This window comes from Cherax quadricarinatus, chromosome 13 (assembly GCF_038502225.1).
Source record: "Cherax quadricarinatus isolate ZL_2023a chromosome 13, ASM3850222v1, whole genome shotgun sequence".
Lineage (NCBI taxonomy): Eukaryota > Metazoa > Arthropoda > Malacostraca > Decapoda > Parastacidae > Cherax > Cherax quadricarinatus.
In genome coordinates, this window is record NC_091304.1 from 35,415,774 (window position 1) to 35,442,494 (window position 26,721).

General features: G+C 52.1%; 1 protein-coding gene across 1 annotated transcript; it reads left to right on the top strand.

Moving 5' to 3' along the window:
- Positions 1–13,344: 13,344 nt before the first annotated feature.
- Positions 13,345–26,097, top strand: LOC138852657 (golgin subfamily A member 6-like protein 7). The gene is made up of 2 exons (XM_070084748.1): positions 13,345–13,404; positions 25,371–26,097. Exons 1-2 carry the CDS (start codon positions 13,345–13,347, stop codon positions 26,052–26,054), a joined length of 744 nt encoding a protein of 247 aa, XP_069940849.1. The 3' UTR covers positions 26,055–26,097.
- The last annotated feature ends 624 nt before the right edge of the window (positions 26,098–26,721 follow it).

The window sequence follows — 26,721 nt, forward strand, 5'->3', positions numbered from 1 at the left end:
TGATTTCTGCTCTGCTCTTCTTTTTGTGAACAGGGACTACATTTGCCTCTTTCCATGGAGAGGGCCATTTACACTGTACTAGGCAGTGCTGAAAGATGCGGGTTAGAGGTGCTGCTAGTGGTCTGCACATCTTCTCAGCAATCTTGGGCTCAACTTGTCTGAGCCCACAGCCTTTTCCTCCCTTCCTTCCTCCATTCCTCCCTTTCCTGGTCTGCACATCTTCTCAACAATCTTGGGCTCAACTTGTCTGAGCCCACAGCCTTTTCCTCCCTTCCTTCCTCCATTCCTCCCTTTCCTTCCTGCCTCTCTTCCTTCCTTCATTCCTTCCTTCTTTCCTTCCTCCCTTCCTTCCCTCCCCCCTTCCTTCTTTCCTTCCTCCCTTCCTTCCTTCCTCCCTTCCTTCTTCACTCCATCCCTTCCTTCTTCACTCCATCCCTTCCTCCCTTCCTTCTTCACTCCCTCCCTTCCTTCTTCACTCCCTCCCTTCCTTCTTCACTCCCTCCCTTCCTTCTTCCCTCCGTCCCTTCCTTCTTCACTCCCTCCCTTCTTCCCTCCGTCCCTCCCTTCCATCTTCACTCCCTCCCTTCTTCCCTCCGTCCCTTCTTCACTCCCTCCCTGCCTCCCTTCCTTCTTCACTCCCTCCCTTCCTTCTTCACTCCATCCCTTCCTCCCTTCTTTCTTCACTCTCTCCCTTCCTCCCTTCCTTCTTCACTCCCTCCCTTCCTTCTTCACTCCATCCCTTCCTCCTTCACTCCATCCCTTCCTTCCTTCCTTCTTCACTCCATCTCTTCCTCCCTTCCTTCTTCACTCCCTCCCTTCCTTCTTCACTCCATCCTTTCCTCCCTTTCTTCTTCACTCCCTCCCTTCCTTCTTCACTCCCTCCCTTCTTCACTCCATCCCTTCCTCCCTTCCTTCATCCCTTCCTCCCTTCCTTCTTCACTCCCTCCCTTCCTTCTTCACTCCACCCCTTCCTCCCTTCCTTCTTCACTCCCTCCCTTCCTTCTTCACTCCATCCTTTCCTCCCTTCCTTCTTCACTCCCTCCCTTCCTTCTTCACTCCCTCCCTTCTTCACTCCATCCCTTCCTTCTTCACTCCCTCCCTTCTTCACTCCATCCCTTCCTTCTTCACTCCCTCCCTTCCTTCTTCACTCCCTCCCTTCCTCCCTTCCTTCTTCACTATATTCCTTCCTCCCTTCCTTCTTCACTCCATCCCTTCCTCCCTTCCTTCTTCACTTCCTCCCTTCTTCACTCCATCCCTTCCTTCTTCACTCCCTCCCTTCCTTCTTCACTCCCTCCCTTCCTCTCTTCCTTCTTCACTCCATCCCTTCCTCTCTTCCTTCTTCACTCCATCCCTTCCTCCCTTCCTTCTTCACTCCATCCCTTCCTCCCTTCCTTCTTCACTCCATCCCTTCCTTCTTCACTCCATCCCTTCCTCCCTTCCTTCTTCACTCCATCCCTTCCTCCCTTCCTTCTTCACTCCATCCCTTCCTTCTTCACTCCATCCCTTCCTTCTTCACTCCCTCCCTTCCTCTCTTCCTTCTTCACTCCATCCCTTCCTCCCTTCCTTCACTGCATCCCTTCCTTCTTCACTCCCTCCCTTTACTCCTCTCCCAGCCTCCCTCTACACGTCTACACTAGGAGGGACTGAAGCTGGCAAGCGACGAGAGAGAGGCGGGGCCAGGAGCTGAGTCTCGACCCCTCAACATAACTAGGCGCGTACACACATTTATTAACTCCATTCAGATTTTCGTTCTGCCATTCTCTCTCTCCTTGCTTCACACTAGCTCTCTCTCTCTCTCTCTCTCTCTCTCTCTCCCTCTCTCTCTCTCTCTCTCTCTCTCTCTCTCTCTCTCTCTCTCTCTCTCTCTCTTTAATTAAAATTGGTGGAAAGTTTGGACATTATGTGTGGTGGGCGTGGACCTGCACAGTGTACCTGGAAGCTGGTCTTTGTGAGGGGTGAGGGAGGGAGTTACGGGTGAGGGATGGAGGGGTGGGGGAGGAGCGAGGGAGACAGGGGTGATGGATGGAGGGGTGGGGGAGGGGCGAGGGAGACAGGGGTTATGGATGGAGGGCTGGGGGAGGAACGAAGAAGGGAGACAGGGGTGAGGGATGGAGGGGTGGGGGAGGGGCGAGGGAGGGAGACAGGGGTGAGGGATGGAGGGGTGGGGGAGGGGCGAGGGACGGAGACAGGGGTGAGGCAGGGAAGGACTCTCTCTCAGCTCAGTCTATCAACTGTCTAAGCCTCTTAGTAGTGTGTGGATCATGTCTTCTCTGATCCATCTCCTCTAGTGCTGCTCACTTGCTTAAGTAGCGAGAGAGAGAGAGAGAGAGAGAGAGAGAGAGAGAGAGAGAGAGAGAGAGAGAGAGAGAGAGAGAGAGAGAGAGAGAGAGACAGAGACAGAGAGAGACAGACAGACAGAGACAGAGAGAGACAGAGACAGAGAGAGACAGACAGACAGAGACAGAGAGAGACAGAGACAGAGAGAGACAGACAGACAGAGACAGAGAGAGACAGAGACAGAGAGAGAGAGAGAGAGAGAGACAGAGAGACAGAGAGACAGAGGTCAATCAGTGTTAAGTCTGCTACAACAAGAAACATCACTGTTAACTACACTGAGATCCATTACTAACATCTATGCAACTGAACATCTCCCTTCATACACCTGTGTCTCTGTGTATGTAAGAGGCGGATGGGGGAGGATAAGGGGAGGTGAGGATAATGGGGAGAGATGGTAAAGGTGGAGCATAGGGTAAGGGGGAGAGTAGGATAATCGGGAGGGGAGGACAAGAGGGAAGGTAGGATAAGGGGAAGGGAGGATAACAGGGGAGTAAAAATATCTTAAATCTCAACAAACATATAACAACTTTTAACCAAAACAAAACAAAAATCACTACAGAGGAAACTGACGTTACCGCAAACGTTATATTACTTACAGTGGACGTAAACTGGACGTACAGTGGACGTAAACTGGACGTACAGTGGACGTACAGTGAAAGTCGTGTGTAAGCACACAACTTGGCCTGAATAAATATGATTCTATGCAAACTCGGGATGACGTAAACAACACACACGAGGCCATGACAAGTACACAACACACACGAGACCAAGACAAGAACACAACACACACGAGGCCATGACAAGTACACAACACACACGAGACCAAGACAAGAACACAACACACACGAGGCCATGACAAGTACACAACACACACGAGGCCATGACAAGAACACAACTCACACGAGGCCATGACAAGAACACAGCACACACGAGGCCATGACAAGTACACAACACACACGAGGCCATGACAAGTACACAACACACACGAGGCCATGACAAGTACACAACACACACGAGGCCATGACAAGAACACAACTCACACGAGGCCATGACAAGAACACAGCACACACGAGGCCATGACAAGTACACAACACACACGAGGCCAAGACAAGTACACAACACACACGAGGCCATGACAAGTACACAACACACACGAGGCCATGACAAGTACACAACACACACGAGGCCAAGACAAGTACACAACACACACGAGGCCATGACAAGTACACAACACACACGAGGCCATGACAAGTACACAACACACACGAGGCCAAGACAAGTACACAACACACACGAGGCCATGACAAGTACACAACACACACGAGGCCAAGACAAGAACACAACTCACACGAGGCCATGACAAGAACACAGCACACACGAGGCCATGACAAGTACACAACACACACGAGGCCATGACAAGAACACAACACACACGAGGCCAAGACAAGAACACAACTCACACGAGGCCATGACAAGAACACAGCACACACGAGGCCATGACAAGTACACAACACACACGAGGCCATGACAAGAACACAACACACACGAGACCATGACAAGTGGATAAATTAGACACATGTGCAACTCTTGGGTATCTTTATTGAGGAAACGTTTCGCCACACAGTGGCTTCATCAGTCCATACATAGGAGAAACTTGAAGAACAGGAGGAGAATGAGGTAATCAGTCCCTCAACCTTGAGTCGATGTGTTCAGTCCATCAATCTTGAGTAGAATACGGCAGATAAGCGGAGAAGCAGCTTATAAACCGTATGGCAGGAGAGGTGCAGCAGTCATAGGTGGTGTCACATTTGTTCAATGTGGAAGTAGGTCGTGCCCAAGAATTAGGCAAGCGAAGAATTCCAAAGTCGGTTCTCTGAACCATTCATCTACAAACCTGTCAGACACTGCAACTTCTTGGGATCTTAATACTTAGGAATTCTTCGCTTGCCTAATTCTTGGGCACAACCTACTTCAACATTGAACAAATGTGACACCACCTATGACTGCTACACCTCTCCTGCCATACGGTTTATATGCTGCTTCTCCGCTCATCTGCCGTATTCTACTCAAGATTGATGGACTGAACACATCGACTCAAGGTTGAGGGACTGATTACCTCATTCTCCTCCTGTTCTTCAAGTTTCTCCTATGTATGGACTGATGAAGCCACTGTGTGGCGAAACGTTTCCTCAATAAAGATACCCAAGAGTTGCACATGTGTCTAATTTATCAACATGTCGGTTCTCTGAACCATTCATCTACAAAGCCATGACAAGTACACAACACACACGAGGCCAAGACAAGAACACAACACACACGAGGCCATGACAAGTACACAACACACACGAGACCAAGACAAGAACACAACACACACGAGGCCATGAAAAGTACACAACACACACGAGGCCAAGACAAGAACACAACACACACGAGGCCATGACAAGAACACAACACACACGAGGCCATGACAAGAACACAACACACACGAGGCCAAGACAAGAACACAACACACACGAGGCCATGACAAGTACACAACACACACGAGACCAAGACAAGAACACAACACACACGAGGCCATGACAAGAACACAACACACACGAGGCCATGACAAGAACACAACACACACGAGGCCAAGACAAGAACACAACACACACGAGGCCATGACAAGTACACAACACACACGAGGCCAAGACAAGAACACAACACACACGAGGCCATGACTAGAACACAACACACACGAGGCCATGACAAGAACACAACACACACGAGGCCATGACAAGAACACAACACACACGAGGCCATGACAAGAACACAACACACACGAGGCCATGACAAGTACATAACACACACGAGGCCATGACAAGTACATAACACACACGAGGCCATGGCAAGTACAAAACACACACGAGGCCATGACAAGCACATAGCACACACGAGGCCATGACAAGTACAAAACACACACGAGGCCATGACAAGTACATAACACACACGAGGCCATGACAAGTACAAAACACACACGAGGCCATGACAAGTACATAACACACACGAGGCCATGACAAGTACATAACACACACGAGGCCATGACAAGTACATAACACACACGAGGCCATGACAAGTACAAAACACACACGAGGCCATGACAAGTACATAACACACACGAGGCCATGACAAGTACAAAACACACACGAGGCCATGACAAGTACATAACACACACGAGGCCATGACAAGTACATAACACACACGAGGCCATGACAAGTACATAACACACACGAGGCCATGACAAGTACAAAACACACACGAGGCCATGACAAGTACATAACACACACGAGGCTGTCAGTGCGGAAGGCTGCGTGGTAGTGAGGTGGGTTAGGCTGTCAGTGTGGTGGGTTAGGTTGTCGGTGTGGTGAGTTAAGCTGTCAGTGTGGTGAGTTAGGCTTTAAATGTGGTGGGTTAGGCTGTCAGTGTGGTGGGTTAGGCTGTGAGTGTGGTGGGTTAGGCCCTGAGTGTGGTGGGTTAGGCTGTCAGTGTGGTGGGTTAGGCTGTCAGTGTGGTGGGTTAGGCTGTCAGTGTGGTGGGTTAGGCTGTCAGTGTGGTGGGTTAGTCTGTCAGTGTGGTGGGTTAGGCTGTCAGTGTGGTGGGTTAGGCTGTCTGTGTGGTGGGTTAGGCTGTCAGTGTGGTGGGTTAGGCTGCCAGTGTGGTGGGTCAGGGTGTCAGGGAGGTCGTGGGGTGTTAGAGGTTAGCGTCATGGGCTAGTGGTACTACTCTTGTAGACTATTTCAGACAGTCAGTTACTGACACAGGCTCAGACAGTCAGTTACTGACACAGGCTCAGACAGTCAGTTACTGACACAGGCTCAGACAGTCAGTTACTGACACAGGCTCAGACAGTCAGTTACTGACACAGGCTCAGACAGTCAGTTACTGACACAGGCTCAGACAGTCAGTTACTGACACAGGCTCAGACAGTCAGTTACTGACACAGGCTCAGACAGTCAGTTACTGACACAGGCTCAGACAGTCAGTTACTGACACAGGCTCAGACAGTCAGTTACTGACACAGGCTCAGACAGTCAGTTACTGACACAGGTTCAGACAGTCAGTTACTGACACAGGCTCCGACAGTCAGTTACTGACACAGGCTCCGACAGTCAGTTACTGACACAGGCTCAGACAGTTAGTTGCTGACACAGGCTCAGACAGTCAGTTACTGACACAGGCTCAGATAGTCAGTTGCTGACACAGGCTCAGACAGTCAGTTACTGATACAGGCTCAGACAGTCAGTTACTGACACAGGCTCAGACAGTCAGTTACTGACACAGGCTCAGACAGTCAGTTACTGAAACAGGTCTCAGTAGTAGTAACCAGTTACCAGTAACCAGTGTACCAGTAGTTGACTCACTACCAACCGTCTCTTCCTGAGTCACTGTCTATTCATATTGTGCTGACCACAGCAGTATTCAAAGACCCCCTCACATATGGGTACTGTGGGCGGCCAGTCAGTGTTACGAGAGTGAGCAAGGAGACAAGGTTACGGCTGTTAGGGCGCTCCCCACACTATCCGTAATTATACGTACTTCCAGCCTACGTGAGTATTACTTTACCCTATCCACGTGTACGAACTCCCACATGATACAGGCTCAGACAGTCAGTTACTGACACAGGCTCCTAGAGTCAGTTACTGACACAGGTTCCTACAGTCAGTTACTGACACAGGCTCAGACAGTCAATTACTGACACAGGCTCACGCAGTCAGTTACTGACACAGGCTCCTACAGTCAGTTACTGACACAGGTTCCTACAGTCAGTTACTGACACAGGCTCAGACAGTCAGTTACTGACACAGGCTCCTACAGTCAGTTACTGACACAGGCTCCTACAGTCAGTTACTGACACAGGTTCCTACAGTCAGTTACTGACACAGGCTCAGACAGTCAGTTACTGACACAGGCTCAGACAGTAAGTTACTGACACAGGCTCAGACAGTCAGTTACTGACACAGGCTCAGACAGTCAGTTTCTGACACAGGCTCAGACAGTCAGTTACTGACACAGGCTCAGACAGTCAGTTACTGACACAGGCTCCTACAGTCAGTTACTGACACAGGCTCCTACAGTCAGTTACTGACACAGGCTCCTAAAGCCAGTTGCTGACACAGGCTCAGACAGTCAGTTACTGACACAGGCTCAGACAGTCAGTTACTGACACAGGCTCAGACAGTCAGTTACTGACACAGGCTCCGACTGTCAGTTACTGACACAGGCTCAGACAGTCAGTTACTGACACAGGCTCCGACTGTCAGTTACTGACACAGGCTCAGACAGTCAGTTACTGACACAGGCTCCGACTGTCAGTTACTGACACAGGCTCAGACAGCCAGTTACTGACACAGGCTCAGACAGTCAGTTACTGACACAGGCTCAGTCAGTTACTGATACAGGCTCAGACAGTCAGTTACTGACACAGGCTCAGACAGTCAGTTACTGACACAGGCTCAGACAGTCAGTTACTGACACAGGCTCAGACAGTCAGTTACTGACACAGGCTCGTACAGTCAGTTACTGACACAGGCTCCTACAGTCAGTTACTGACACAGGCTCCTAAAGTCAGTTACTGACACAGGCTCAGACAGTCAGTTACTGACACAGGCTCAGACAGTCAGTTACTGACACAGGCTCCTAAAGTCAGTTACTGACACAGGCTCAGACAGTCAGTTACTGACACAGGCTCAGACAGTCAGTTACTGACACAGGCTCCTAAAGTCAGTTACTGACACAGGCTCAGACAGTCAGTTACTGACACAGGCTCAGACAGTCAGTTACTGACACAGGCTCAGACAGTCAGTTACTGACACAGGCTCAGTCAGTTACTGACACAGGCTCAGACAGTCAGTTACTGACACAGGCTCAGACAGTCAGTTACTGACACAGGCTCAGACAGTTACTGACACAGGCTCAGACAGTCAGTTACTGACACAGGCTCAGACAGTCAGTTACTGACACAGGCTCAGACAGTCAGTTACTGACACAGGCTCAGACAGTCAGTTACTGACACAGGCTCAGACAGTCAGATACTGACACAGGCTCAGACAGTCAGTTACTGACACAGGCTCAGACAGTCAGTTACTGACACAGGCTCAGACAGTCAGTTACTGACACAGGCTCCGACAGTCAGTTACTGACACAGGCTCAGACAGTCAGTTACTGACACAGGCTCAGACAGTCAGTTACTGACACAGGCTCAGACAGTCAGTTACTGACACAGGCTCAGACAGTCAGTTACTGACACAGGCTCAGACAGCCAGTTACTGACACAGGCTCCGACAGTCAGTTACTGACACAGGCTCAGACAGTCAGTTACTGGCACAGGCTCAGACAGTCAGTTACTGACACAGGCTCAGACAGTCAGTTACTGACACAGGCTCAGACAGTCAGTTACTGACACAGGCTCAGACAATCAGTTACTGACACAGGCTCCGACAGTCAGTTACTGACACAGGCTCCGACAGTCAGTTACTGACACAGGCTCAGACAGCCAGTTACTGACACAGGCTCAGACAGTCAGTTACTGACACAGGCTCAGACAGTCAGTTACTGACACAGGCTCAGACAGCCAGTTACTGACACAGGCTCCGACAGTCAGTTACTGACACAGGCTCAGACAGCCAGTTAGTGACACAGGCTCAGACAGTCAGTTACTGACACAGGCTCAGACAGTCAGTTACTGACACAGGGCAGTCAGTTACTGACACAGGCTCAGTCAGTTACTGACACAGGCTCAGACAGTCAGTTACTGACACAGGCTCCGACAGTCAGTTACTGACACAGGCTCAGACAGCCAGTTAGTGACACAGGCTCAGACAGTCAGTTACTGACACAGGCTCAGACAGTCAGTTACTGACACAGGCTCAGCTAGTCAGTTACTGACACAGGCTCCGACAGTCAGTTACTGACACAGGCTCAGACAGTCAGTTACTGACACAGGCTCAGACAGTCAGTTACTGACACAGGCTCAGACAGTCAGTTACTGAGGCTCACAGGTTACTGACACAGGCTCAGACAGTCAGTTACTGACACAGGCTCAGACAGTCAGTTACTGACACAGGCTCAGACAGTCAGTTACTGACACAGGCTCAGACAGTCAGTTACTGACACAGGCTCAGACAGTCAGTTACTGACACAGGCTCAGACAGTCAGTTACTGACACAGGTTCAGACAGTCAGTTACTGACACAGGCTCAGACAGTCAGTTACTGACACAGGTTCAGACAGTCAGTTACTGACACAGGCTCAGACAGTCAGTTACTGACACAGGCTCAGACAGTCAGTTACTGACACAGGCTCAGACAGTCAGTTACTGACACAGGCTCAGACAGTCAGTTACTGGCACAGGCTCAGACAGTCAGTTACTGACACAGGCTCAGACATTCAGTTACTGACACAGGCTCAGACAGTCAGTTACTGACACAGGCTCAGACAGTCAGTTACTGACACAGGCTCAGACAGTCAGTTACTGACACAGGCTCAGACAGTCAGTTACTGACACAGGCTCAGACAGTCAGTTACTGACACAGGCTCAGACAGTCAGTTACTGACACAGGCTCAGACAGTCAGTTACTGACACAGGCTCAGACAGTCAGTTACTGACACAGGCTCAGACAGTCAGTTACTGACACAGGCTCAGACAGTCAGTTACTGACACAGGCTCAGACAGTCAGTTACTGACACAGGCTCAGACAGTCAGTTACTGACACAGGCTCAGACAGTCAGTTACTGACACAGGCTCAGACACTGACACAGGCTCAGACAGTCAGTTACTGACACAGGCTCAGACAGTCAGTTACTGACACAGGCTCAGACAGTCAGTTACTGACACAGGCTCAGACAGTCAGTTACTGACACAGGCTCAGACAGTCAGTTACTGACACAGGCTCCGACAGTCAGTTACTGACACAGGCTCCGACAGTCAGTTACTGACACAGGCTCAGACAGTCAGTTACTGACACAGGCTCAGACAGTCAGTTACTGACACAGGCTCAGACAGTCAGTTACTGACACAGGCTCAGACAGTCAGTTACTGACACAGGCTCCGACAGTCAGTTACTGACACAGGCTCAGACAGTCAGTTACTGACAGAGGCTCAGACAGTCAGTTACTGACACAGTTTCAGTCAGTCAGTTACTGACACAGGCTCAGACAGGCAGTTACTGACATATGCTTAGACAGTCAGTTACTGACACAGGCTCAGACAGTCAGTTACTTACACAGGCTCCGACAGTCAGTTACTGACACAGGCTCAGACAGTCAGTTACTGACACAGGCTCAGACAGTCAGTTACTGACACAGGCTCAGACAGTCAGTTACTGACACAGGCTCAGACAGTCAGTTACTGACACAGGCTCAGACAGTCAGTTACTGACACAGGCTCCGACAGTCAGTTACTGACACAGGCTCAGACAGTCAGTTACTGACACAGGCTCAGACAGTCAGTTACTGACACAGGCTCAGACAGTCAGTTACTGAGGCTCAGACAGTCAGTTACTTCAGACAGTCAGTTACTGACACAGGCTCAGACAGTCAGTTACTGACACAGGCTCGACAGTCAGTTACTGACACAGGCTCAGACAGTCAGTTACTGACACAGGTTCAGACAGTCAGTTACTGACACAGGCTCAGACAGTCAGTTACTGACACAGGCTCCGACAGTCAGTTACTGACACAGGCTCAGACAGTCAGTTACTGACACAGGCTCAGACAGTCAGTTACTGACACAGGCTCAGACAGTCAGTTACTGACACAGGCTCAGACAGTCAGTTACTGACACAGTCAGCTCAGACAGTCAGTTACTGACACAGGCTCAGATAGTCAGTTACTGACACAGGCTCAGACAGTCAGTTACTGACACAGGCTCAGACAGTCAGTTACTGACACAGGCTCAGACAGTCAGTTACTGACACAGGCTCAAACAGTCAGTTACTGACACAGGCTCCTACAGTCAGTTACTGACACAGGCTCAGACAGTCAGTTACTGACATAGGCTCAGACAGTGAGTTACTGACACAGGCTCCTACAGTCAGTTACTGACACAGGCTCAGACAGTCAGTTACTGACACAGGCTCAGACAGTCAGTTACTGACACAGGCTCCGACAGTCAGTTACTGACACAGGCTCAGACAGTCAGTTACTGACACAGGCTCAGACAGTCAGTTACTGACACAGGCTCAGACAGTCAGTTACTGACACAGGCTCAGACAGTCAGTTGCTGACACAGGCTCAGACAGTCAGTTACTGACACAGGCTCAGACAGTCAGTTACTGACACAGGCTCAGACAGTCAGTTACTGACACAGGCTCAGACAGTCAGTTACTGACACAGGCTCAGACAGTCAGTTACTGACACAGGCTCAGACAGTCAGTTACTGACACAGGCTCAGACAGTCAGTTACTGACACAGGCTCAGACAGTCAGTTACTGACACAGGCTCAGACAGTCAGTTACTGACACAGGCTCAGACAGTCAGTTACTGACACAGGCTCAGACAGTCAGTTACTGACACAGGCTCAGACAGTCAGTTACTGACACAGGCTCAGACAGTCAGTTACTGACACAGGCTCAGACAGTCAGTTACTGACACAGGCTCAGACAGTCAGTTACTGACACAGGCTCAGACAGTCAGTTACTGACACAGGCTCAGACAGTCAGTTACTGACACAGGCTCAGACAGTCAGTTACTGACACAGGCTCAGACAGTCAGTTACTGACACAGGCTCAGACAGTCAGTTACTGACACAGGCTCAGACAGTCAGTTACTGACACAGGCTCAGACAGTCAGTTACTGACACAGGCTCAGACAGTCAGTTACTGACACAGGCTCAGACAGTCAGTTACTGACACAGGATGAGCACCAAAACGTAGCATGGAGTTTCCGTTTTCTTTATTGAGATTATTAGATTAATTTCTTATGTGTGAAATATTTAGCAGAAATGTTAGGTGTCAACAGCGAGCGAGACAATGTTACTGGGAGTCTGTCAGAGACGGGACGCTGTGTATGGTCAGGCTGTTGGAGATGACTAGGCAGGCAAGCAGGCAAGTAGGCAATCAGGCAGGCAGGCAAGCAGGCAGGCAGGTAGGCAGGCAGGCAGGCAGGCAGGCAAGCAGGGAGGCATCCAGGCATCCATGTAGGCAGGGAGGCAGGGAGGCAGGAAGGCAAGCAGGCAAGCAGGCAGGCAGGCAGGCAGGCAGGCAGGCAGGCAGGCATCCAGGTAGGCATCCAGGCAGGCAGGGAGGCAGGAAGACAAGCAGGCAAGCAGGCAAGCAGGCAGGCAGGCAGGCAGGCAGGCAGGCAGGCATCCAGGTAGGCATCCAGGCAGGCAGGGAGGCAGGAAGACAAGCAGGCAAGCAGGCAAGCAGGCAGGCAGGCAGGCAGGCAGGCAGGCAGGCATCCAGGTAGGCATCCAGGCAGGCAGGCAGGGAGGCATCCAGGCATCCAGGCAGGCAGGGAGGCAGGCAGGCAGGCAGGGAGGCAGGCAGGCAGGGAGGCAGGCAGGCAGGCAGGCAGGCAGGCAAGCATCCAGGCAGGCACGTACGCACGCAGGCCAGAAGTGTTTGAGAGGAAGGCGAGCAGCTCTCCGTGGGTGGGTAGTTCTGAAGACCTCTTGAGAGAGTAGATCATCCAACTCTTTTGCCAATAAAACAAATGCGAGACGAAAGCATCAAAGATCAAAAGTGAGTCAACAGTGTGGTCTCAAAGTTGACTGTTCTTGTTGAAGGACTGACAACACCCTGAAGACCACCTCACATCCATGTCGAAATATGCCAAACTTTTTACTTTGTTGAATCAAGACTGTATTACGAATCCGTGTTAACAACGGCGGCGGCAGCGGCGGCGGCGACAGCGGCGGCAGCGGCGGCAGCAGCAACGACTAGCAAAATAGGCGAGTCATGTAAACAAGACCATTACTCAACTTTTTATTCATGGGGAATATGCGGACGATGGTGACTCAGGTTGAGTAATGGTCGCTGCTGCTTCATGGCTGCAGTTATGTATGACGCAGACAATAAGTGAAGACAGGGTCAGTGACCCGGAACACTGAGAAGAGAATGCCATAAAAGGTCCAGGATGGGTGGAATAATGACCTAGAAACCCATTAATATGGGTGAAATAATGACCTGAAAACCCATTGAAGACTGGAATAAAAACCTGTAAAAAATAGGGAGAGGAATTCTAAGAGTGAAATAAAAAAACTGAAAAACTAAATAAAGAATCCTTATCAGTCTATGAACTCAAATTAAGTTGTAATAAATAAGTGTCAATAACTAGATCTAGTGGGCCCAGGGAAAGAGTTCAACTGAGTGACACTTGGCGCCTCTGACGGAAGATAATACAGTAATAGCTCGGATTCTTTCCTATTACAGGCTTGGAGAGTCGAGACAGTATAACATCGGACTTGCCGTTTACGGACCGCGGTTCGAGCGCTTCGTCCACCCTTCTGTTTCTTCAAGGAATCTTTACTTTAGAAAGAGGAGTGAGCAAGCACCAGGACAAATTTAACAGTAAATGTTATTTTCAGCTTGTGTTTGTCAGAAGTGGTCAGAGTCCCACGACACTAACGTTTTAAAATAAATATATGAGAGTGTTTATTGAAGTGTCTTTCTAAACTAATTTGTCAGTAACTATTACCAAGGTTTATATCAAATAATCCTTATCTTAGAGAGGCACACAGGAAGAAAAGTAAGCAAGTGCTAACAACACTACTAATAACACCACTGTTAATATCTGTCATGACGCAATCCACTTGTGGTAGACTGGTGATAAACACATCCACAGGTACCTGGGTATCTGTCACCAGTGTAAGCACTGGTCTGGAGTTTCATGACTTACTCGCCATGGGTTCAACCCCCACCTTTCCTTGGCTTCTTTCTCATTTTCATATCTGTCATAGAGAGTAACATAAACCACACAAGTGTATCATCTTTTGCAGACGATACTAAACTTTGAACGACAGTAGCGCCACACAAGACAGAGTGAACCTCCAAGTAGATATTATCCAAGTCTTCCAGTGGGCCACTGACAACATGATGTTCAGTGAGGACAATTTCAACTACTACTTAACAGAGGATCAAGGAAATTAAAAAGATGGGAGTACAAAAGATACTCCAAAAATTCAATATAGCGTAAGTCTAATGTGAGAGACCTAGGAGCGAAAATGTCAGATCTGACGTTCAAGGAGTACAACAGTGTTATTGTCACATCTATAAACAAAATGATAGGTAGGATAAGTAGAACTTTCAAACCATGATATGTCAAGGTAATGATAACACTTCAGATGACACGTTCTCTGTAGACCGCAATACTGCTGTGGTCTAAGGACCTCCTTGAAGGCAGGTGAATTTGCAGACCTTGAAAATGAAAAGAACCTTCACATTATACATAAGTTCAGTCAAACTCCTAAATTACTGACCCAGATTAAAGTCCCTTGAATGACACCGCTGAAAACGTAGGCCAGAACGTTATGTTATTATTTCCCAAGTTAAAATTCTGGTGGGATTGGTACTAAATATGTGCCTTGAAAATATTATATATGAACATAAGAGGCCTGGTAGACGGTGTCACATATATCCAGTGACAAGCAGGGAAGTGAGGAGTACACACACACACACACAGAGAGAGAGAGAGCGAGAGAGAGAGAGAGAGAGAGAGAGAGAGAGATCAATAAGTGTTAAGTAACCACGACTCTTCAACACCCTCCCTTCATACATAAGGGGGATCACCAACACATCCTGTCTGTCTTCAAGAGGGAAATCTCCGAATCCCTCAGACTAGTTCCTGATCAGCTGGATTACGTGCACCAACAGTTTGACTGATCAGGCCAGCAACAAGTGGCCTGGTCTGAGGCCGGTGATCACCGGAAGTGACTACAGGACGCCTACAATATCAAGAATGACATTTTCAATTCAGTTATTAAAGAAAATATCAACAATATATCCAAAATTATAAGTAAAGAGAATATATAACATAGTTAGTGAGTCCTTCCGTCTCAGACACACGCTGAACACCTGTCATCAGGAGCCACCAGACACACGCTGAACACCTGTCATCAGGAGCCACCAGACACACGCTGAACACCTGTCATCAGGAGCCACCAGACACACGCTGAACACCTGTCATCAGGAGCCACCAGACACACGCTGAACACCTGTCATCAGGAGCCACCAGACACACGCTGAACACCTGTCATCAGGAGCCACCAGACACACGCTGAACACCTGTCATCAGGAGCCACCAGACACACGCTGAACACCTGTCATCAGGAGCCACAAGACACACGCTGAACACCTGTCATCAGGAGCCACCAGACACACGCTGAACACCTGTCATCAGGAGCCACCAGACACACGCTGAACACCTGTCATCAGGAGCCACCAGACACACGCTGAACACCTGTCATCAGGAGCAACCAGACACACGCTGAACACCTGTCATCAGGGGCCACCAGACACACGCTGAACACCTGTCATCAGGAGCCACCAGACACACGCTGAACACCTGTCATCAGGAGCCACCAGACACACGCTGAACACCTGTCATCAGGGGCCACCAGACACACGCTGAACACCTGTCATCAGGAGCCACCAGACACACGCTGAACACCTGTCATCAGGAGCCACCAGACACACGCTGAACACCTGTCATCAGGAGCCACCAGACACACGCTGAACACCTGTCATCAGGAGCCACCAGACACACGCTGAACACCTGTCATCAGGAGCCACCAGACACACGCTGAACACCTGTCATCAGGAGCCACCAGACACACGCTGAACACCTGTCATCAGGGGCCACCAGACACACGCTGAACACCTGTCATCAGGAGCCACCAGACACACGCTGAACACCTGTCATCAGGAGCCACCAGACACACGCTGAACACCTGTCATCAGGAGGCACCAGACACGCTGAACACCTGTCATCAGGAGCCACCAGACACACGCTGAACACCTGTCATCAGGAGCCACCAGACACACGCTGAACACCTGTCATCAGGAGCCACCAGACACGCTGAACACCTGTCATCAGGAGCCACCAGACACACGCTGAACACCTGTCATCAGGACCCACCAGACACACGCTGAACACCTGTCATCAGGAGCCACCAGACACACGCTGAACACCTGTCATCAGGAGCAACCAGACACACGCTGAACACCTGTCATCAGGAGCCACCAGACACACGCTGAACACCTGTCATCAGGAGCCACCAGACACACGCTGAACACCTGTCATCAGGACCCACCAGACACACGCTGAACACCTGTCATCAGGAGCCACCAGACACACGCTGAACACCTGTCATCAGGAGCAACCAGACACACGCTGAACACCTGTCATCAGGAGCAACCAGACACACGCTGAACACCTGTCATCAGGAGCAACCAGACACACGCTGAACACCTGTCATCAGGAGCAACCAGACACACGCTGAACACCTGTCCAGGAGCAACCAGACACACGCTGAACACCTGTCATCAGGAGCCACCAGACACACGCTGAACACCTGTCATCAGGAGCCACCAGACACACGCTGAACACCTGTCATCAGGAGCCACCAGACACACGCCGAACACCTGTCATCAGGAGCAACCAGACACACGCTGAACACCTGTCATCAGGAGCCACCAGACACACGCTGAACACCTGTCATCAGGAGCAACCAGACACACGCTGAACACCTGTCATCAGGAGCCACCAGACACACGCTGAACACCTGTCATCAGGAGCCACCAGACACACGCTGAACACCTGTCATCAGGAGCCACCAGACACACGCTGAACACCTGTCATCAGGAGCCACCAGACACACGCTGAACACCTGTCATCAGGAGCCACCAGACACACGCTGAACACCTGTCATCAGGAGCCACCAGACACACGCTGAACACCTGTCATCAGGAGCCACCAGACACACGCTGAACACCTGTCATCAGGAGCCACCAGACACACGCTGAACACCTGTCATCAGGAGCCACCAGACACACGCTGAACACCTGTCATCAGGAGCCACCAGACACACGCTGAACACCTGTCATCAGGAGCCACCAGACACACGCTGAACACCTGTCATCAGGAGCCACCAGACACACGCTGAACACCTGTCATCAGGAGCCACCAGACACAGAACACCTGTCATCAGGCCACCAGACACACGCTGAACACCTGTCATCAGGAGCCACCAGACACACGCTGAACACCTGTCATCAGGAGCCACCAGACACACGCTGAACACCTGTCATCAGGACCCACCAGACACACGCTGAACACCTGTCATCAGGAGCCACCAGACACACGCTGAACACCTGTCATCAGGAGCAACCAGACACACGCTGAACACCTGTCATCAGGAGCAACCAGACACACGCTGAACACCTGTCATCAGGAGCCACCAGACACACGCTGAACACCTGTCATCAGGAGCAACCAGACACACGCTGAACACCTGTCATCAGGAGCCACCAGACACACGCTGAACACCTGTCATCAGGAGCAACCAGACACACGCTGAACACCTGTCATCAGGAGCCACCAGACACACGCTGAACACCTGTCATCAGGAGCAACCAGACACACGCTGAACACCTGTCATCAGGAGCCACCAGACACACGCTGAACACCTGTCATCAGGAGCCACCAGACACACGCTGAACACCTGTCATCAGGAGCCACCAGACACACGCTGAACACCTGTCATCAGGAGCCACCAGACACACGCTGAACACCTGTCATCAGGAGCCACCAGACACCTGAACACCTATCATCAGGAGCCACCAGATACACGCTGAACACCTGTCATCAGGAGCCACCAGACACACGCTGAACACCTGTCATCAGGAGCCACCAGACACACGCTGAACACCTGTCATCAGGAGCCACCAGACACACGCTGAACACCTGTCATCAGGAGCCACCAGACACACGCTGAACACCTGTCATCAGGAGCCACCAGACACACGCTGAACACCTGTCATCAGGAGCCACCAGACACACGCTGAACACCTGTCATCAGGAGCCACCAGACACACGCTGAACACCTGTCATCAGGAGCCACCAGACACACGCTGAACACCTGTCATCAGGAGCCACCAGACACACGCTGAACACCTGTCATCAGGAGCCACCAGACACACGCTGAACACCTGTCATCAGGAGCCACCAGACACACGCTGAACACCTGTCATCAGGAGCCACCAGACACACGCTGAACACCTGTCATCAGGAGCCACCAGACACACGCTGAACACCTGTCATCAGGAGCCACCAGACACACGCTGAACACCTGTCATCAGGAGCCACCAGACACACGCTGAACACCTGTCATCAGGAGCCACCAGACACACGCTGAACACCTGTCATCAGGAGCCACCAGACACACGCTGAACACCTGTCATCAGGAGCCACCAGACACACGCTGAACACCTGTCATCAGGAGCCACCAGACACACGCTGAACACCTGTCATCAGGAGCCACCAGACACACGCTGAACACCTGTCATCAGGAGCCACCAGACACACGCTGAACACCTGTCATCAGGAGCCACCAGACACACGCTGAACACCTGTCATCAGGAGCCACCAGACACACGCTGAACACCTGTCATCAGGAGCCACCAGACACACGCTGAACACCTGTCATCAGGAGCCACCAGACACACGCTGAACACCTGTCATCAGGAGCCACCAGACACACGCTGAACACCTGTCATCAGGAGCCACCAGACACACGCTGAACACCTGTCATCAGGAGCCACCAGACACACGCTGAACACCTGTCATCAGGAGCCACCAGACACACGCTGAACACCTGTCATCAGGAGCCACCAGACACACGCTGAACACCTGTCATCAGGAGCCACCAGACACACGCTGAACACCTGTCATCAGGAGCCACCAGACACACGCTGAACACCTGTCATCAGGAGCCACCAGACACACGCTGAACACCTGTCATCAGGAGCCACCAGACACACGCTGAACACCTGTCATCAGGAGCCACCAGACACACGCTGAACACCTGTCATCAGGAGCCACCAGACACACGCTGAACACCTGTCATCAGGAGCCACCAGACACACGCTGAACACCTGTCATCAGGAGCCACCAGACACACGCTGAACACCTGTCATCAGGAGCCACCAGACACACGCTGAACACCTGTCATCAGGAGCCACCAGACACACGCTGAACACCTGTCATCAGGAGCCACCAGACACACGCTGAACACCTGTCATCAGGAGCCACCAGACACACGCTGAACACCTGTCATCAGGAGCCACCAGACACACGCTGAACACCTGTCATCAGGAGCCACCAGACACACGCTGAACACCTGTCATCAGGAGCCACCAGACACACGCTGAACACCTGTCATCAGGAGCCACCAGACACACGCTGAACACCTGTCATCAGGAGCCACCAGACACACGCTGAACACCTGTCATCAGGAGCCACCAGACACACGCTGAACACCTGTCATCAGGAGCCACCAGACACACGCTGAACACCTGTCATCAGGAGCCACCAGACACACGCTGAACACCTGTCATCAGGAGCCACCAGACACACGCTGAACACCTGTCATCAGGAGCCACCAGACACACGCTGAACACCTGTCATCAGGAGCCACCAGACACACGCTGAACACCTGTCATCAGGAGCCACCAGACACACGCTGAACACCTGTCATCAGGAGCCACCAGACACACGCTGAACACCTGTCATCAGGAGCCACCAGACACACGCTGAACACCTGTCATCAGGAGCCACCAGACACACGCTGAACACCTGTCATCAGGAGCCACCAGACACACGCTGAACACCTGTCATCAGGAGCCACCAGACACACGCTGAACACCTGTCATCAGGAGCCACCAGACACACGCTGAACACCTGTCATCAGGAGCCACCAGACACACGCTGAACACCTGTCATCAGGAGCCACCAGACACACGCTGAACACCTGTCATCAGGAGCCACCAGACACACGCTGAACACCTGTCATCAGGAGCCACCAGACACACGCTGAACACCTGTCATCAGGAGCCACCAGACACACGCTGAACACCTGTCATCAGGAGCCACCAGACACACGCTGAACACCTGTCATCAGGAGCAACCAGACACACGCTGAACACCTGTCATCAGGAGCCACCAGACACACGCTGAACACCTGTCATCAGGAACCACCAGACACACGCTGAACACCTGTCATCAGGAGCCACCAGACACACGCTGAACACCTGTCATCAGGAGCCACCAGACACGCTGAACACCTGTCATCAGGAGGCACCAGACACACGCTGAACACCTGTCATCAGGAGCCACCAGACACACGCTGAACACCTGTCATCAGGAGCCACCAGACACGCTGAACACCTGTCATCAGCAGCCACCAGACACACGCTGAACACTTGTCATCACCAGCCACCAGACACACGCTGAACACCTGTCATCAGGAGCCACCAGACACACGCTGAACACCTGTCATCAGGAGCCACCAGACACACGCTGAACACCTGTCATCAGGAGCCACCAGACACACGCTGAACACCTGTCATCAGGAGCCACCAGACACGCTGAACACCTGTCATCGGGTGGCACCAGACACACGCTGAACACTTGTCATCAGGAGCCACCAGACACACGCTGAACACCTGTCATCAGGAGCCACCAGACACACGCTGAACACCTGTCATCATGAGCCACCAGACAAGCTGAACACCTGTCATCAGCAGCCACCAGACACACGCTGAACACTTGTCATCAGGAGCCACCAGACACACGCTGAACACCTGTCATCAGGAGCCACCAGACACACGCTGAACACCTGTCATCAGGAGCCACCACACACGCTGAACACCTGTCATCAGGAGCCACGAGACACACGCTGAACACCTGTCATCAGGAGCCACCAGACACACGCTGAACACCTGTCATCAGCAGCCACCAGACACACGCTGAACACCTGTCATCAGGAGCCACCAGACACACGCTGAACACTTGTCATCAGGAGCCACCAGACACACGCTGAACACTTGTCATCAGGAGCCACCAGACACACGCTGAACACCTGTCATCAGGAGCCACCAGACACACGCTGAACACCTGTCATCAGGAGCCACCAGACACACGCTGAACACCTGTCATCAGGAGCCACCAGACACACGCTGAACACCTGTCATCAGGAGCCACCAGACACACGCTGAACACCTGTCATCAGGAGCCACCAGACACACGCTGAACACTTGTCATCAGGAGCCACCAGACACACGCTGAACACCTGTCATCAGGAGCCACCAGACACACGCTGAACACTTGTCATCAAGAGCCACCAGACACACGCTGAACACTTGTCATCAGGAGCCACCAGACACACGCTGAACACTTGTCATCAGGAGCCACCAGACACACGCTGAACACCTGTCATCAGGAGCCACCAGACACACGCTGAACACCTGTCATCAGGAGGCACCAGACACACGCTGAACACTTGTCATCAGGAGCCACCAGACACACGCTGAACACCTGTCATCAGGAGCCACCAAACACACGCTGAACACCTGTCATCAGGAGCCACCAGACACACGCTGAACACCTGTCATCAGGAGGCACCAGACACACGCTGAACACCTGTCATCAGGAGCCACCAGACACACGCTGAACACCTGTCATCAGCAGCCACCAGACACACGCTGAACACCTGTCATCAGGAGCCACCAGACACACGCTGAACACCTGTCATCAGGAGCCACCAGACACACGCTGAACACCTGTCATCAGGAGCCACCAGACACACGATGAACACCTGTCATCAGGAGCCACCAGACACACGTTGAACACCTGTCATCAGGAGCCACCAGACACACACTGAACACCTGTCATAAGGAGCCACCAGACACACGCTGAACACCTGTCATCAGGAGCCACCAGACACACGCTGAACACCTGTCATCAGGAGCCACCACACACGCTGAACACCTGTCATCAGGAGCCATCACACACACGCTGAACACCTGTCATCAGGGGCCACCAGACACACGCTGAACACCTGTCATCAGGAGCCACCAGACACACGCTGAACACCTGTCATCAGGAGCCACCAGACACACGCTGAACACCTGTCATCAGGAGCCACCAGACACACGCTGAACACCTGTCATCAGGAGCCACCAGACACACGCTGAACACCTGTCATCAGGAGCCACCAGACACACGCTGAACACCTGTCATCAGGAGCAACCAGACACACGCTGAACACCTGTCATCAGCAGCCACCAGACACACGCTGAACACCTGTCATCAGGAGCCACCAGACACACGCTGAACACCTGTCATCAGGAGCCACCAGACACACGCTGAACACCTGTCATCAGGAGCCACCAGACACACGCTGAACACCTGTCATCAGGAGCCACCAGACACACGCTGAACACCTGTCATCAGGAGCCACCAGACACACGCTGAACACCTGTCATCAGGAGCCACCAGACACACGCTGAACACCTGTCATCAGGAGGCACCAGACACACGCTGAACACCTGTCATCAGGAGCCACCAGACACACGCTGAACACCTGTCATCAGGAGCCATCAGACACACGCTGAACACCTGTCATCAGGGGCCACCAGACACACGCTGAACACCTGTCATGAGGAGCCACCAGACACACGCTGAACACCTGTCATCAGGAGCCACCAGACACACGCTGAACACCTGTCATCAGGAGCCACCAGACACACGCTGAACACCTGTCATCAGGAGCCACCAGACACACGCTGAACACCTGTCATCAGGAGCCACCAGACACACGCTGAACACCTGTCATCAGGAGCAATTAGACACACGCTGAACACCTGTCATCAGGAGCAACCAGACACACGCTGAACACCTGTCATCAGGAGCCACCAGACACACGCTGAACACCTGTCATCAGGAGGCACCAGACACACGCTGAACACCTGTCATCAGGAGCCACCAGACACACGCTGAACACCTGTCATCAGGAGCCACCAGACACACGCTGAACACCTGTCATCAGGAGCCACCAGACACACGCTGAACACCTGTCATCAGGAGCCACCAGACACACGCTGAACACCTGTCATCAGGAGCAACCAGACACACGCTGAACACCTGTCATCAGGAGCCACCAGACACACGCTGAACACCTGTCATCAGGAGCAATTAGACACACGCTGAACACCTGTCATCAGGAGCAACCAGACACACGCTGAACACCTGTCATCAGGAGCCACCAGACACACGCTGAACACCTGTCATCAGGAGGCACCAGACACACGCTGAACACCTGTCATCAGGAGCCACCAGACACACGCTGAACACCTGTCATCAGGAGCCACCAGACACACGCTGAACACCTGTCATCAGGAGCCACCAGACACACGCTGAACACCTGTCATCAGGAGCCACCAGACACACGCTGAACACCTGTCATCAGGAGCCACCAGACACACGCTGAACACCTGTCATCAGGAGCCACCAGACACACGCTGAACACCTGTCATCAGGAGCAACCAGACACACGCTGAACACCTGTCATCAGGAGCCACCAGACACACGCTGAACACCTGTCATCAGGAGCAATTAGACACACGCTGAACACCTGTCATCAGGAGCCACCAGACACACGCTGAACACCTGTCATCAGGAGCCACCAGACACACGCTGAACACCTGTCATCAGGAGCCACCAGACACACGCTGAACACCTGTCATCAGGAGCCACCAGACACACGTTGAACACCTGTCATCAGAAGCCACCAGACACACGCTGAACACCTGTCATCAGGAGCCACCAGACACACGCTGAACACCTGTCATCAGGAGCCACCAGACACGCTGAACACCTGTCATCAGGAGCAACCAGACACACGCTGAACACCTGTCATCAGGAGGCACCAGACACACGCTGAACACCTGTCATCAGGAGCCACCAGACACACGCTGAACACCTGTCATCAGGAGGCACCAGACACACGCTGAACACCTGTCATCAGGAGCCACCAGACACACGCTGAACACCTGTCATCAGGAGCCACCAGACACACGCTGAACACCTGTCATCAGGAGCCACCAGACACACGCTGAACACCTGTCATCAGGAGCCACCAGACACACGCTGAACACCTGTCATCAGGAGGCACCAGACACACGCTGAACACCTGTCATCAGGAGCCACCAGACACACGCTGAACACCTGTCATCAGGAGCCACCAGACACACGCTGAACACCTGTCATCAGGAGGCACCAGACACACGCTGAACACCTGTCATCAGGAGCCCCCAGACACACGCTGAACACCTGTCATCAGGAGCCACCAGACACACGCTGAACACCTGTCATCAGGAGGCACCAGACACACGCTGAACACCTGTCATCAGGAGCCACCAGACACACGCTGAACACCTGTCATCAGGAGCCACCAGACACACGCTGAACACCTGTCATCAGGAGGCACCCGACACACGCTGAACACCTGTCATCAGGAGCCACCAGACACACGCTGAACACCTGTCATCAGGAGCCACCAGGCACACGCTGAACACCTGTCATCAGGAGCCACCAGACACACGCTGAACACCTGTCATCAGGAGCCACCAGACACACGCTGAACACCTGTCATCAGGAGCCACCAGACACACGCTGAACACCTGTCATCAGGAGCCACCAGACACACGCTGAACACCTGTCATCAGGAGCCACCAGACACACGTTGAACACCTGTCATCAGGAGCCACCAGACACACGCTGAACACCTGTCATCAGGAGCCACCAGACACACGCTGAACACCTGTCATCAGGAGCCACCAGACACACGCTGAACACCTGTCATCAGGAGCCACCAGACACACGCTGAACACCTGTCATCAGGAGCCTGCACAAAGACATTTACGAAAGAAATATTCCCGTAAACAGGTATTTAATTAATGTGGGAAATTAAGATGAGCTGATTTAGTTACGTGAGAGATAAAGAAGGAAGAAAACCAGGAGGAAGACCAGGAGGAAGACCAGGAGGAAGACCAAGAGGAAGACCAGGAAGAAGACCAGGAGGAAGACCAGGAAGAAGACCAGGAGGAAGACCAAGAGGAAGACCAAGAGGAAGACCAGGAAGAAGACCAGGAGGAAGACCAGGAGGAAGACCAGGAGGAAGACCAGGGGGAAGACCAGGAGGAAGACCAGGAGGAAAACCAGGAGGAAGACCAGGAGGAAGACCAAGAGGAAGACCAGGAAGAAGATCAAGAGGAAGACCAGGAGGAAGACCAGGAGGAAGACAAGGAGGAAGACCAAGAGGAAGACCAGGAGGTAGACCAGGAGGAAGACCAGGAGGAAGACCAAGAGGAAGACCAGGAGGAAGACCAAGAGGAAGACCAGGAAGAAGACCAGGAGGAAGACCAGGAGGAAGACCAGGAGGAAGACCAGGAGGAAGACCAAGAGGAAGACCAGGAAGAAGACCAGGAGGAAGACCAGGAGGAAGACCAGGAGGAAGACCAAGAGGAAGACCAGGAGGAAGACCAAGAGGAAGACCAGGACGAAGATCAGGAGGAAGACCAGGAGGAAGACCAAGAGGAAGACCAGGAGGAAGACCAAGAGGAAGACCAGGAGGAAGACCACGAGGAAGACCAGGAGGAAGACCAAGAGGAAGACCAATAGGGAGACCAGGAGGGAGACCAAGAACATAAGAACATAAGAAAGAAAGAGCACTGCAAGAGGCCTACTGACCCATGCGGAGCAGGTCCATGCCACCCCCCCTCCCGGTTTAGCCCAATGACCCCCCCCGGATTAGCCCAATGATCCCCCCGGATTAGCCCAATGACCCCCCCCCCGGATTAGCCCAATGACCCACCCAGTCTGGTCACCTCCACTCAAGGAAGGAGCACGGCACCAGACCCAGCAGCACAAGCTAGTCAGGTCCAACTCACGCCCACCCACACCCACTCATGTATTTATCTAACCTATTTTTAAAACTACACAACGTTTTAGCCTCAATAACAGTACTCGGGAGTTTGTTCCACTCATCCACAACACTATTACCAAACCAGTGCTTTCCTATATCCTTCCTGAATCTGAATTTTTCCAACTTGAAACCATTGCTGCAAGTCCTGTCTTGGCTGGAAATTTTCAGCACGCTATTTACATCCCCTTTATTTATTCCTGTTGCCCATTTATACACCTCGATCATATCCCCCTAATTCTACGCCTTTCGAGAGAGTGCAGATTCAGGGCCTCAGTCTATCCTCATAGGGAAGATTTCTGATACATGGGATCATCTTTGTCATCCTCCTCTGTACGTTTTCCAGAGCATTTATATCCATTCTGT